Source organism: Labrus mixtus, chromosome 16, assembly GCF_963584025.1.
Source record: "Labrus mixtus chromosome 16, fLabMix1.1, whole genome shotgun sequence".
NCBI classification, from domain to species: Eukaryota; Metazoa; Chordata; class Actinopteri; order Labriformes; family Labridae; genus Labrus; species Labrus mixtus.
The window spans coordinates 1,675,509-1,690,977 of record NC_083627.1 but is presented as its reverse complement, the minus strand read 5'-3'; the positions used below and the strand labels follow the sequence as shown (position 1 = coordinate 1,690,977).

The 15,469-nt window shown below is 41.2% G+C and overlaps 1 protein-coding gene across 1 annotated transcript; it reads left to right on the top strand.

The window, feature by feature from the left end:
• Positions 1–7,264: 7,264 nt before the first annotated feature.
• LOC132991491 (toll-like receptor 13) lies at positions 7,265–12,974 on the top strand. The gene is made up of 4 exons (XM_061060275.1): positions 7,265–7,477; positions 7,541–9,779; positions 11,872–11,989; positions 12,433–12,974. Exons 1-4 carry the CDS (start codon positions 7,265–7,267, stop codon positions 12,671–12,673), a joined length of 2,811 nt encoding a protein of 936 aa, XP_060916258.1. The 3' UTR covers positions 12,674–12,974.
• The last annotated feature ends 2,495 nt before the right edge of the window (positions 12,975–15,469 follow it).

The window sequence follows — 15,469 nt, the reverse complement described above, 5'->3', positions numbered from 1 at the left end:
GGGGGGGGGGGGGGGGGGGGGGGGGACGACATCAGGTGGAAACAAGGGGAGACATCAGGTGGAGACACACTTGGTCTCGGTTAGAGTGGTCTTTGGTGGTCTTTGGTCTTGGTTCACTCCTTTAGGGGGGGAGTGGTCTTTGGTGGTCTTTGGTCTTGGTTCACTCCTTTACTGGAATAACAAATAGCTAAGAGAGGTGTGAGCAGGAGTCTACTTCCTGTCCGTTGTCCCTCATTTACCTGGCCAATACTGCCCCCTTGTGGACATTCGGTACAGCGATCGCCTGTTTAAATTCAACATTCAATCGAGATTAAAACTAATTTACGGTTTCAGAGACGATAAACTCGTTAAGTTTGATAAACAAAATAAATAAATAATCTGAGCAGCGTTCTCCTTTTCTCATCGACTTCTATCCTGCAGCCGTCCTCACAACAAGTCCACAAGACTGATAATAAAACCCCCCTCAGAATCTGCATCATTTATTAGATGTGTGTGCGTGTGTGTGTGTGTGTGTGTGTGTCAGCAGTTTGTGTGTCTTCGTTCTGAAACACACAACAGCAGCGTGTTTGTGATCTGCTGCACACGTTCACTCTGACCTGCCAACAATCCTGAGGAAGATTCTGCTGAGGCGTGATTTTAATATTGTTTTTGTGTGTGTGTGTGTGTGTGTGTGTGTGTGTGTGTGTGTGTGTGTGTGTGTGTGTGCTGCAGCTTTAATGAACCCTGAATGTAATAAGTCTGTTTTTCTGCAGGGAGCTGACTGATACCACAGTAAATAATCTCATCGTCCCCACAATAATAACACAGAGTTCTGTTATATCACACCCAGCCTCAACTCCCCAAGTGTGTGTGTGTGTGTGTGTGTGTGTGTGTGTGTGTGTGTGTGTGTGTGTGTGTGTGTGTGTGTGTGTGTGTGTGTGTGTGTGTGTGTCCATGTTGTTGCCTTTTATGTTACAGCACAATAAAAACAACACTTGAAACATTTTCCACATCATTAAAGAGTCAGGTTTCTCTTGATCAGTGATTTCTTTTAAACGGGGGGTCCTGACCCCACCAGGGGGCGCCAGAGGGGTCTTTTGAATTTTGGAGGTAAGAGGGAGAAAGTAGAATTATTATGATCTCATGACAGAGAAAAGTGCATGTCACGATGACGTATCCCAGCATGCTCTCTGAGGGGATGCGCAGTGTTTTGCAATACACAATGAAAGGGGGGGGGGGGGGGGGATTTGAATCGTGTCATGTGGCGTGCAGTGGGTGATGGTGGCGGCTGCACTTGCAGGTTATAACGGTGCAGACTCTCTTGAAATCCAAGGGATATTTAAACATGGCGTCTTTTGTCTTTGACCTCTACTCAAGGTCAAACACAAAATACTTGTCTCCCCAACTTGTTTCCCCCCCTGGTGTCACTTTAATACTTACTACTAATCAACAGATAGCTCCGCCCTTTAGGGTCAGATCGGTAACCTTGGCAACCCAACAGAGTGGTACCAAAAAAGTAGGACGGTACAGATCGGTGATTTTGGTAACATTCCCAACTTCTGACAGTGGAAACGTCAATAAATGTGTAATGAACCGAACCAAAGTGAACCGGACCACTTAAACCTCCCTGCTGAGGTCTAACCCCCTAACTCCTCCCCCTCTTTCTGGTCTCTGGGATTCTTAATGGGACCCTCATCTACTAAATGGACATCATGCTGTTTTAGGAAGATTTGAAACTACAGATTGAGAAGATGAACTCAACAGGAGAATTTTTTATTTAGGGAATAAATCAAAACATTTTTATCAGAGACTTCTTTTTCTAACCAGTAAATTCTCCCCCTGCTGGTCATTAGAAAGAATGCAGCTTGTACTCAGATTTTAGACCCGTAGGTCACATTTAATTCTTGCACAGTACAAACAAAAACAAAAAACCAACAGACGAGGATTTTATGTCTTCAACACGACTTCCTGTTAGGACTTCATTTAGTAAAGAAAACATTCCCGAGTCAAATGTTTTTATTGTTTTTACGTCAGAACCAAATTTAATGAAGAAACTAACGATCAACAAACAGGCAATTCACAAAGTCATTAAGCTGCGTGTGTGTGTGTGTGTGTGTGTGTGTGTGTGTGTGTGTGTGTGTGTGTGTGTGTGTGTGTGTGTGTGCACAAGCTCCATTGATGGAGTCATAAAATAAGATGGTGTTGATTGTCCTGAGCCATAATTTGGTCTCTTAGCAATCTATTTAATTAAAACACACACACACACACACACACACACACACACACACACACACACAGCTGTAATCTTGTTGCTGACGCTGCTCGTATAAGTTCCCGTGTTTACAGAGGCGCTGCTTTTCAACTTGACACCCCGGACCAGTAGGGGGCGCCAGAGAGTCGTATAGAGGACTCATCCACTACTCCTGCATCTTTTTTCACATCATGTCTTACCTCAGGAGACCCCCGCACTCCCCTCCAGTGTCTCAATGGTAGTAGAAAAAGTGCAGAATAGAAATCATTTCCCTCTGTAACAGTCTCGTTTAAAATCTGGGCGGAGGATTCCAACATGGCCGCCGCAGAGCCGATAACATCTCGCCTGTTTCCTGCTCGATCTGCTCACCAGCTCCTCACCTACCTGTGAAGATGAACACCCAGTAAAAAAAAAGATCTCCATTAATATTTCATCTGTGATAAATCTGGAGGCTGGCTGTGAAGGGAACAGATAAGAGGAGGATGTGTGAGGCCTTCTGTTCCAGGTGTCCCAGATTTCCACTTCCTGTTAAGACGTTTTTGAGTCTCTGCTGCGGAGAAAACGGAAACTCTGCTTCTATTCAGAGTCCATATTTGAAGTGAAGCTTTTTTTTTCAGAGGAGGATTTCAGAGGCTTTTGTCGGAGCCAGCGAGCGGAGCGATGGAGTCGCGGCCCGGCGGTGGATTACGCTCAGGGGAGAGAAAAAAAAAAAGAACTCCGCTCGGCTTCTTAATCAGCAGTAATCCCTCCATTCTTCTCCACAGTTTGCCAAACTGCTGCAGCTTTGTTAAAAAAAAAAAAATAACTGAAGTTACCAAAGGCGACTTTAGAGTTTCTAATATTTATCTGTGACTTTATAGCTGTTGTGTTGAAGAGGGAAGAGACGAGGGATTAAAGACTCCAAACACATCGAGCGTTCGGCTTAAGGGTTTTTATTTGACAAAGTAAGAAATAAGGACGGAACCGAAATGTGAAGAGTATGTCATCAAGTTGTTGTGCTCTATCAGTTTTTAAAGGTTTCATCTTGTGGAAAAAAAGTGGACTGGGTAAAAAACACGAGGGATTGTTACCAGATCAATTTCAGGGTGTTGTTATCAAGACGGCAATGATTTACAGCCAAAGGTTTGATGCTTCAAATGTTTTTAACTCCACTTCTCTATCTGCTATAGACGCTGGGAAATACAGATCTTACTTAAAGAGGACATATCATCCCCCTCTTCCACCTTTTCAAACAGTCCCCCTGTGGTCTAAATGAAACATCTGTGCTGTGCTTTATTCAAAATATAACATGAATCAAGCACCAGAGGAGGTTTGTGACCCTGTATAAACCAGCTCTCTCAGAACGCTCCGTTTTGGTGTGTGTGTCTCTTTAAATGTAATGACCCCGCCCCCTGAGTTTTCCCCGTAGACATCACTCCTCTGTAGCGAGAATAAAAATGGCCAACGTGCTCAAAAGTTTTGCTCTAAGCTGGGTGTGGAGTCTATGGGTGGAGATACCAGGGGAGGGGAGGGGATTTTTTTTTTTTTTTTACCAGAATCCCACTGTGACATCACAAGGAGAGCACATTTGAAACGGAGCATTTTTCTCTGTGTTGTAAGACTTATGCAGACCACAAACAAAGGACTGGATGGTTTATTTCACATGTTGTGGGTCAGTAGACTCTCAGGTTACACAGATATATGTTCAGCAACACTGTAGAAGTGGATTTTTCATAATATGTCCCCTTTAACATCGACTTTTTGTGCAGTTTTTCTGAAAACCTTCAGTTTTTTTGGGAGGTTGTTTCAGGTTTTAGAGGCGGTTTTCTTTGGATTTCTAAATGGGTTAAAAAGATTTGTTCCCACATGCACTCCACCTGGAAAACATCAAGAAATACTCAGGAGTGCAGAGTGTGTGAAAGACGTCTTCAGAGACGTGCAATGAAACATAAAGAGGTGAAAATCGTTATAAAAGACATTTTCATATCAATTACTGACGGTTCATTTTCTGCCTCTATGAATCTTTTGTATCTGCTTTGTGTTCAGCGCACACAGAATTTAAAGCGTTTTCTGTTTTACAGTTCAGCAGCTCTGAATATGAAGGTGAATACAATAAAAGAGACCTCCTCGGTATCTGTGTGAACGTCCTCACAGACTCTGTTAAAGATCTTTCAGTTTGCTTTTTTAAGCAGCACTTATCGTCTGAAGTGAAACCGTTGTGATGCAGCAAAGAGCACTCAGATACATTTCACACCTGAATAATGAAACGCACTCAAGACAGAAAAGACCTGAAGAGTCTTCAGGTGTTTAGTTTGATTCATCACATAACAACACGGCAGCAGGCTGAGGAAGGTCGAGGAGTCTTCAAGTTCAATTTTTCAGTTTCAAGTTTTTCACCAAATGTCATACTTTATCTTCAGGGGAAACTTTAAGTCTCATAAAATTCAAACATATATAAACGGACAACATTTCAACCGAAGATTTCAGCTCAAGGTCCGCCTTCTCCTGAGATTTGGAGCTCTTGGACAAATCTGCGACTCGTCAAAATGCCCCGTAACATCCAAGCTGAACTCAAGGTAGAAAACAACAACAATGAAAATGTGTAAAATAACCTTTGCAAGCTTATAAGAAAGAAATTATCCAAGGTGAGAACGTATAAACTGTATAAAAATGGACGTAGCTACAGTGACACAGACACAGATAACTGCTAGTGCTTAGAGGAATGTGGAGCTCACAGGGGCGCCGATAGCTTAGTGGCTATGTTACACGGACCAAGTACAGAGGCTATAGTAAAAATTTTAAAATCAAGATCACCTAAAAGTAATTGATTCAGGAGACTTCATGTTTGTTTGACATTCGGTTAATTTAAGTTCCATTAATTTGTTTTGTTTTGCACGTCACCCTCGCGGCTTTAACACCTTGCCACCTCCTCGTCTCATTGTACTGCGTTTCTCAGAAGCTCACAGTGTGTGACCACGGCAGGAAGCCTCATTTGCAAGTCCAAACTTAGAAACCCTGCAAAAGAGGAAGCTTCAGTGACAGAAGAAAAAAATACAGAGAGGAGACATGAGAGATGAAAGCTGTGGGAGGACTGGAGGCTAATTATCAGTCCCATTGTAATGACAGAGGAAAAAAAGAAGAAGAAAGGCTGACATGGAAATGTAATTATCACCTGTCAGTGATGGCTGACTCAGTCGGAGATAAAGGAGAAGTAGCACAAAGTCACCATCATCACTTTTGTACCAGAAAAATTATTCTCTCTGTAGTTTGTGTTGCTCTAAAAAAGTGTGTTTATGTCTTCCAACTTTGGCAGGCCTGCCGGGCCGCTGAAAGGCCCGGTGACTGGGTCCTTCCTGATATGATTTAAATCAAAGTATGCACATTGATCAGTACTGTTAGCCTCATGGCTAACATTAGCTCCCTCTGCCTGGCTCCCATCAGCCTTCGGAGCTGATTGAAATACGTTTGTTGATAAGTTATTTTTGGGGTCAAATGTTTGAGCCTCCTTTTCTTCTTCTTTCTTTTCTGGCATCCTAACTTTGTTTTGGTCCTGGAATGGCTAAACTGCTTGCTGGGCCCGCTTATGTCGGTAACATTACAAAATAAAGGCTCATATCATTTTAAGAAGATGGGGTTTACATTTTGAAACAACTTTACTGAAGCAACAATAAATAAAATATGTGCTTTAAAAAATGGTGAGTTTTAAGGTGTAAAATAAAATGTGGTCATTGTTACTTAAAATTGGGGCGGCCTTATGGGCGACCCTGAACATTGGTAAACATCAAACCACCAAGATCTACCCAAGGTTAAATGCAGTTTACTGTGTTTTGATTAAAAAATATCACATATAAAAGGGAAGTGACCAGAGTGCACATCCTCTGCTGCTTTTGGGGAAATACTAGAAGTGAAATGCATCTCTATGTTTAGTGCTGAGGTCTGACTGATGAGACGTGACGATCTGAAGTACAACTGTGAGTATTTGAAGTTCTGATTTATATGTCATGCTACTACGTGATAGGGCGAGGGAGAATTGCTTTACTTTTCTAAATTTAAGACTTAAAGACTGTTTAGTTGCATTACATAATGTTTGTGTTTCAGACATTTTAAAGAATGCATTAGAATAAATAAAAAAACAGTAGATAGGGGCACGGGCAAAAAAAGGAAACAAGCTGTATGCCATGGTGAACCAGCACATTTTAAGTTGTGATGTACCTCTATGGTTAGACCAGGAACGGTGGAAGTTTCAGTTGGAAGCGCTGAGAGATTGATGATGTTATACTATGTGTTGTGCAATTCATATTTTGAATCCATTTGAATGATTGGTTGAATTTGTGATATTGAGCTCGAGTGACTCAAATGTCTGGACCAGGTTGTAGACTGACAGGATTTAAGTTGTTTCTGGAAACAGATATGTATAACTGTGTATCGTCTGCGTAAGAGTGAATTATGGACCCCAGTGGGACCATATAGCAATTAAACAGCAGTGGACCTAGAATTGATCCTTGCAGAGCTCTATATGGACTGCCTACTTTATGCATTTTGCAGTTACCAATGGAAACAGAGAAAGAGGGACCAGTGAGGAAAGCCATGGAAGAACTGTGGATCTGAGACCTACCCAAGACAGTGAAGAATAATTGGTTGTGCTGAGGTCAAGAGGCCCTGCAACTGAAATTTTAGGGATATCTGAGCTAATTCTGAGATTGTTTTTACCAGGGGTTAGGGGTCTCTGTACTGTGGTTTACTCTATATACAGATTGGTACAGTATGCATCAAATAAATTGTTAGATGACAGGTATAAAGATAGTTATCTGACAGGTATCATTATTTTTTCCGAGGACTTAAAGGTTTGAGATTGTTCTGTAGTTTTTCATTAAATTCCACACTCTGTATAAGTAGGGTCAAGGTTAAAAAACAAACAAACCCAAAATTCACTTTAAGGATAATTTACCTTTGTTAAACATTTGTGTCCTCTCCTGCAGATGTGAAACCCTGATGAACATTAACATCCCCAGATTAACTCATCAATACTCAGCAGTGAAAGTCCTGAACATCAGAATGCCCGCAACGGAAAGTTTTTCTTCACAATCAATACGAAGACTTCTCGTCTTGCTCCTGTGTCTGCTGCTTCATTATAAGCCTATACTGGCTTATTCCCTGAAAAACTGCTCATTTGACTTTTTTGAGGATGCCTTGGCTGAAGTTTGTTTGGATTGCTCAAGCCGTGAGCTTGTTGCTGTCCCTGATGACATCCCCAGAGACGCATGCTCGGTAAAAATATATCTCAATCCAATCAAACAGATTAACAGGGATGATTTTGGGAACTTGTCAAAGCTGAGACTTTTGATCCTCAATAGCAACTTGATTGCTCACATAGACGATGGATCTTTCATGGACTTGGTGGCATTGAAAAAACTCTGTATAAGAGATAATCAACTAACACATCTGACAGAAAACCTCTTTCAGGGACTATCAAACCTCACTTTGCTTGACCTCAGTAAGAACAACCTTCACTTCATTCATTCCTCAGCCTTTCACTTCCTGTCCAGCTTAGAAACTGTAATACTTGACTTTAACAAGCTTGGAAAAGTTAATGACATACAGTCTTTTCTACTTCTACCACACCTACAGACAATGAGCATTAGAGATAATCTATTATCCAGCTTTGAGTCCAAAGATCTGCTGCTGAATGTGTCCTCAGGCCTGAAGTTGTTAGATGTTGCAGGGAATGACCTGAGAAGATTCAGCATCACAACACATATCTTTCCTCATCTAAGGACAATAAACCTTTGTCGATGTGGTGAATATTCTGGATTAAAATGGGACATACATGATAAGTCTTTACTGAGGAACATAACTCAACTGCACTTTAGTTACCCTTTAATTGCTTTTGAGGAGATTCAAAATGTCCTGCAGAGTCTTGACTCACTGCAACATTTACAACTTAATTTTATGAAGCCATGGATCGACAAAGGCCTCTTAGCTACAGTCTGCAAAATACCAACATTTAAAAAACTGGATCTGTCTTTCAACTATTTTGCCAACTTAAGTGCTAAGTTTGGAGCTTGTTCTCAGCTAAGGGAGCTTGACTTGAGCTGTGCTAAAATGACTGAACTACCCAAAGGCACAATAGGAATGATGAGGAGACTGAGGTCCCTAAACCTAGAGATCAATTTACTCACAATAGTGCCCTATGACATTAGAAGTCTCCGCTTCCTCAAGGTCCTAAAACTTGGAAACAACCGTATCTCTGAGTTGGGCTGTGAGGATTTCAAAAACACATCCCGCCTCACAGAGCTTTTCTTGAATAATAACCACATTGTCAAACTGGACAGTTGTGTCTTCCAAAATCTTAACAGCCTTAAGGTTTTACGTATGAGTGAGAACCTACTGTGGACATTTGGGGGCGCCTTCAAAATAGGCCCACAAAACCTTGAGGTCTTGGATTTGGGAAAACATTTTGTAGATACTCTTGAAAAGGGGGATTTTGAGGGTTTAGGGTCCCTTAAACATTTGGATATAGTATCTGATAATATCGGAAGGGTAAAACTTGGAGCTTTTGATGGACTGAACAACCTGACAAGTCTTACTGTATCCCTTCCAATTGAGTTTGAAAATAACTTCCGGACATTACAAGTGATAGAAAATCTTACAATTTATTTTCATATTGACAGCATTTTTCAAGGTCCTCCTCTGAACATAAACAAAGCTATCTTTCACTTAGAATCACTAAAAAAGCTCAAAATGGTGTGTACCGGTGATCATCACGGCCTTTTCATTAATGTACACATTGAAATGCTTCAGTCTATGAAACTTTTAGAAGACTTCACAGCTGAGAATATATTTATTTCTGCACCGAGCCAAGAGACATTTCAGTTCAATTCCCAGCTGAAAAGTTTGACAATCAAGCAAAGTCCTTTGTCCGATCTGAGTCCTGAACTGTTTAGGTCATTCCCAAACCTGCAGGAGTTGGATCTTCGTGGGACTACTCTAAAGTCTTTGGATTTTGTGGCACAGGCCAATCTATCTGCTCTCAGATCTTTACAACTTAGTGACAATGCTATAACAGTAATCAACGAGAGGCTCTTCCAGACTCTTCCTGCACTTATTTACCTTGACCTAGATAACAACCCTTTGACCTGTGACTGCTCAAACGCTGGCTTCATCCAATGGGTGAAGAGCAACAACCAAACTCAGGTGGATAACGCCTTTCAGTTCACCTGTAGCTTTCCTCTAACCAAACAGGGAACCAAGTTGTTGGACTTTGATTTCCAGTCCTGTTGGATCGACTTTAGCTTCCTTTGCTTTATGTCCAGCACTTGTCTGGTTGTACTTACTCTCCTCCCATCATTCATCTACCACTTCCTGAGGTGGCAGCTAGTCTACGCCTTCCACCTCTTCCTGGCCTTCCTTTATGACAGCAGGAAGAGGGGGAAGGGAGTTCCTCACCTCTACGATGCCTTCATCTCCTACAACATTAAAGATGAGGCCTGGGTCTATGGAGAGTTGCTTCCAGCGTTGGAGGGAGAGCAGGGCTGGAGACTCTGTCTGCACCATAGAGACTTCCAACCAGGTAAAAACATCCTACCTCCGTCGTCACTCTTTATAAATCTCTATCATGGCCATTCCTACTTGCATGTGGTCATGCAAATAACATTTTATTCCTTTCAGGAAAATAAATTGTGTAAAAGAACTTGATGTAGCCATTGTTTAATGTACCTTTTCAATCCTCAGGTGGACCGATTTGGCCACCCCCATGTTGTTCTTTTAATCAGAAGTTGTAATATTTGGACGACTACTTGGATGCATTTGTTATGTCTGTACTACGTTTGACAGGTTGCAGTGGTAAGGACTTTTTAATCACAGGGGATACGACTTAAATCCTCCCTTGACTTATGGACCATTTGACTTAATATGGGACCAAAATAAACATCACACTATATTGAAGAAGATAAGCCATTCTGACCAGAGACCTATGATAAAAAAAAGCACTGAAGTAACAACGAGACGGAAAAGTTGTCTAATTTTCTTTTGGTTTCAGACAATCTGACTTGTTGAATTGGCCCCTGGTTGGCCAAAGGAAAGAATGCATTTTGAGACATTTCTGAATATGCATATTGTTTGCTGTAGCAATTCATCCTTAAGATGTACAAATATTTGGCAACTTTCAGTATTTATTTTTTGGTTTGAAATTTGTAATTTTTGTGCCATTTTTTTGCACACATAAATTATATTTAGGTTAGTCTTTTTGAAACTTTTTCTCTTCTTCTTTTGCATCTCCTTCTTCTTTTTGTCACGTAAAAATGTTGGACATGCAGCACAAATAATTTATTTTTAAAGTATATACACCTCATAGGTTTCACTTCCCATTTCCATCTGTCTAGGGTGTTGCTGCTTATTAAATGGGCTTCTTCTGTTTAGGAGCTTCTGGTGTGAAATCAGCCACAGATTAATTTCTCAGAACTATGTTAAGAGTTAGATTAGTCATAGACAACCTCCTGTTAAACATACATCAACTGGGAAATAAAAAAAGGAACCTGTATTGAAGAATTATAGAAGCTGATATGAACGCTGTCTGAACCTGCTGTTAGGAGATAACCTTTAAAATAATTACACCTGTCTTGCTTTGGTTCTGTTGTTTGATTTGTTATCAGTCTGTTTCAACCCTGGAAAGCTTTAAGAATTGACAAAGCCCTCTTATTTATCAATAAAGGTTAAACAACTATGGCCTTGTTGGCCTTACGATTGATGTACTTACTGCCCCAAAAGTGCAGTTGTCATAGTGTCCAATGCTTCCCCATAGGACTGCAAAGCTATGAAATAGTTATCCTTTATCATTTTGAAAACATTCACATTCAGGGGTGGCAGGTATGAATGTGCTAGCAGGGATAAGTCCTCCCATTCTTATTCAATAAAGATGAGATAATTATCGTTCTTATTCTTATATTTTTTTAAAGAGTTATTTTGGGCTTTTTATGCCTCTATTGTAGAAACATAACAGTGGATAGTGTCGGAAGTTAAGAAGAGAGAGAGAGAGGGGAATGAATGACAGGAAAAGGAGCCGCAGGTCGGATTTGAACCCGGGCTGCTGGAGGCTCTACAGCCTCGGAACATGGCATGCAAGCTAACGGTTAGGCTACTGGCGCACCTTGATACAGATTGGTTTTTAAATGTTGGTGGAACCTAGAGTATCAACTGAACCTAATAGTTACAATAAAAATTTGTTTATTTTTAACGTCCTCTTCCATTCACTTCTGTAGTGTAAATTACTGACAGGTGTCATGCCCCCCCCCCCCTTGTTGCTGATTATTTGGGCTTAAATTCCTTCAGCCCACAGGACACTGACTTTTGACCAATGACATGACTATAGAGTTAAAAACTGTAGAGATTCTAAGAAACTAACCTAAGAAAACATGTAATTACCGCATTGGGATGCTAATTCTGTTAGCCTGTTTATGGCAATTTCTATTATGTGTTAGCATCCAGTTAATAAATTAAGATGTACATCTGAGTGTCCATCTGTCAGAAAAGTTGCTCCCTCCTCTCCTGTAGAATAATGGACAAGCTGCCACTGTGTACATGTATACATTCAAGAAATTGCAGTAGCCTACACTTAAGTTGGTGGTTACTTGACATCACATGTTTCTGACCCTTTGTATCTGCAGGCAAGCCCATCATAGAGAACATCACAGATGCCATCTACGGCAGCAGGAAGACCATCTGTGTCATCAGCCGGAGCTACCTGCAGAGTGAATGGTGCTCCAGAGAGATCCAGATGGCCAGGTGGGGGCGCTGCCTGTCGTTGTTCTGTGTGGCTTGAAAAAGAAAATACAATACAGCTCAAAAGATTAGTACAACAAGAGGAAGGGACATATACAGGCCTCTCAAATACATAATCAAGTGTAAAATAAAAGAAACAAAACAGAAATGAGATCACATAATAAACAGCCAATGATGCCTACTCTGCATCTTTTAAACCTTTTAAAGGCCAAGTATGATTTCAGCAAAGGTTTAAGAATTGATTGAAAACAGTAGCAAGACAAGAAAAAAAACCTCAATCAACAAATTGATCAGAATGCAGAAAGAAATGTTTGCAGCTAAAAAAATATCAGAGACTGCCAGAGTCGAACGACGTAAAAACAGGAACAATTTAAAAAAGTTATTTGTAAGCATATAGTGCATGAAATTAAAACCTGACCTGTGGTCCGTCCTGTGTGTTATTGCAGCTTCCGCCTCTTTGACGAGCAGAAGGACGTGTTGATCCTGCTGTTTCTGGAGGAGATCCCGGCCCAGCAGCTGTCTCCGTACTACCGCATGAGGAAGCTGGTGAAGAAACACACCTACCTGAGCTGGTCGAAGGCTGGACGACACACGGGAGTCTTCTGGCAGGGCGTGAGGAGAGCTCTGGAGACGGGGGACTCTACTAAAGAGAGCGGGAATCTTCTGTCAGGTCCAGCAGGATGCTGAGAACATCCCTGAACCTGTGAGGTGAACCGCAGGACGATTACAAAGAAGTGTTAGATGACATCTCAGGACCTTTACAAGATCTTCTACTGGCTAAAAAAGATCAGTGCAGAAAATATGAACAATAGACCAGCTCATGCCACTGCATATCAGTTGCTTTCACACAATTTCAGCCATTGTGGGTTTTGCGATTTTTCCAGGGTTTGTGTGTATTTTCTAAATTTTCAGCATGATTTTCCATAAACAAGAAAAAGAAAGTGATCGACAGCAAGGAACAATTCTGATAACCACGGGTGAAGCCTCTCCTCATTAGAAAGGTAAAAAAACAGAAAGGATGATTTTGTGTGTAATTACTCTCACTGCCAGAAGGGGGAGACAGTGTTCAGTCCTTCAGGTTTCACTCTTTTCATTTTCTTAACAATGAAATTGCTGCATAAATTAAAAATTATTTTTCATAGTCATCTTTTGCAAAGCTTTACGTTTCTTCTAACCAAAAGAGTAAACCTTGTGTGTGTGTGTGTGTGTGTGTGTTTGTGTGTGTGTGTGTGTGTGTGTGTGTGTGTGTGACTATACTTGCATACCTATATGACATGGGACCTGTGTATTTTTACACAATCACCAACTGGGGACCATGAAGCTGTTTGCCATGCTTTAAATCCTTATTTCATTGTTTTTAAAATCCTCTGGGAAATGTTAATGATTTTAAGGGACCATCTGGTGTGTGTTCATTCAATCTTAAAACACAAGTTGCATGTATTGTAAAATATAAGGCTCACATTAATAATTAGCTTCTTTTGTTAAAAAAAACGGAACTAGAAGTCAATCTTTCCGGTCAGTATTATGGACTGAACAATTAAAAAAGTCATGGTGATGTGTATTTGTGTCCTCGGTTAACATTTCAAAGAAAGGAATCCAATTGGTTAGGCACATTTCTAAAAAAAAAAATAGGGTCCATGCTTGGTTGGTTTACATCGATGGTCCTCTGTATGTTATATAGGAATGTATGTGTGTGTGTGTATGTGTGTGTGTGTGTGTGTACAGTTATGCAGTTAAGAGTGAACAAGAGAAGAAATAAAAATCCGTCAGATGTCCCTGATGAAGAAAAATGACATTGTATTCGTATAGATTTCACATTTAAAAATCAATATTTCATTTTATTAAGTGGCTGTTTCGGTGGCCTTTCTCTCTCAGGCGCTTTATTAGATTTCATGTTTTTAGATGTTGGCTGACTTTTTACTGCATTAAGATTTAACGGTAAGCAGGCTAATTATTAAATGTCTCAGTAAATTAGTCTTCATTAGTTTCCATGCTGTCCTGTCTAAAGTTGTGGTCAGAGCAAAAGTGAAGCAACTTTTTCATAATTATGAGACATTGTGTTGTGGGTCTAAGTGCTGAGATTCTTCCTTTCAGCCTGTTTGTTGCCATGAACTGTCAAAAAATCTGTTTGTTTCTTTACGCTGCAGTCAGACAGATCTCAGGCGATTTTGGTGTGGCTTTTTTAGATGCAGTAGCTCCACAGCTAAACAGAACACCATCAGAGAAAACCTGGTACTGATCCTAGCTAACAGGTCATCAGACTGAGACCTGGTACTGATCCTAGCTAACAGGTCATCAAACTGGGACCTGGTACTGATCCTAGCTAACAGGTCTTCAGACTGAGACCTGGTACAGATCCTAGCTAACAGGTCATCAGACTGAGACCTGGTACTGATCCTAGCTAACAGGTCATCAGACTGAGACCTGGTACTGATCCTAGCTAACAGGTCATCAAGCTGGGACCTGGTACTGATCCTAGCCAACAGGTCTTCAGACTGAGACCTGGTACTGATCCTAGCTAACAGGTCTTCAGACTGGGACCTGGTTAGCCTCAAGTAGCAGGCCTGGGGTGTTCCGTCAGCAGAAAGTGCCCGGAATCTCTTCGTACATTTCTGAATGTGAGCGGCTGTTTACTGTCTCCAGAGTGAACTACGCTCAAGTCAAGTGCATTCAATAGATGCGCTCTTTTAGCATGTTCTTATGCTCAAAGGTGTGTGGGGAACAGGAGGATAAAGTCTGTTTTTGAAGGCTGAAAATAACAACAGTGCTACGCCTCAGTTTAGATATTGATCAGTTGCACATGAATCTGATGAGTCTTCTGAACCTCATCAACAGGGGGCGACCTCTCCTCCTCCTGCAGCCAATGTGAAGGTGTCTGATAAACTGTTTTCCTGTTCAGAGCGACAGGGTGTCAGCGTGTGAGCAGATTCACAGAGATGATTTTATTAGAGTCAGCAGACGGAGGTTAGACTGCTGACAGGGTGAGGGAGGCTGCAATGTGCTGCTCAATGGGAGCTGATAACCAGCCTCACACGGGAAATACACAACTCACAGGGTATCAAAAGAAGAGGGTATTTCTGTGTGTACGCGTGTGCGTTTGTGTGTGTGAAACTGAGACCCCAGTGTGTGTGTGTTTGTGTGAGACGGAGTGAAAAGAGGGATTAAGGGCAGAGGGGAGAGGGAATGGAGGGAATAACTGTCTGGGTGAACTAATACTCTGGAGGTTAAATGAAATTTAAGTCAGGGATGGAGGCAGAGAAAAAAAAAATCAGGGGACTCTGACGGCTAATAGACCAATTTGGAGAAACGGTGGCAAATAAAAAAATAAAAAAACCTGGCTTCTATGTAAGCAAGTGGAGAGAAACACGGAGAAGCAGGCCAGATCCCTTAAGGGGGAAATCATCTTGTTGTGCCGTTGGATATTGCGGAAAAACATGACCTCCATTTCTGAGGAGTCCTACTGTTTTCATCGAAGACGCCTTT

Excerpts from the sequence above, each read along its gene's own strand:
- LOC132991491 (XM_061060275.1), top strand. The coding sequence starts at position 7,265 with ATGCCCGCAACGGAAAGTTTTTCTTCACAATCAATACGAAGACTTCTC. Across the intron at positions 7,478-7,540 it reads TCCCCAGAGACGCATGCTCG|CTGAGACTTTTGATCCTCAA; the intron begins GTAAAAATATAT and ends AACTTGTCAAAG. Across the intron at positions 11,990-12,432 it reads AGAGAGATCCAGATGGCCAG|CTTCCGCCTCTTTGACGAGC; the intron begins GTGGGGGCGCTG and ends GTGTTATTGCAG.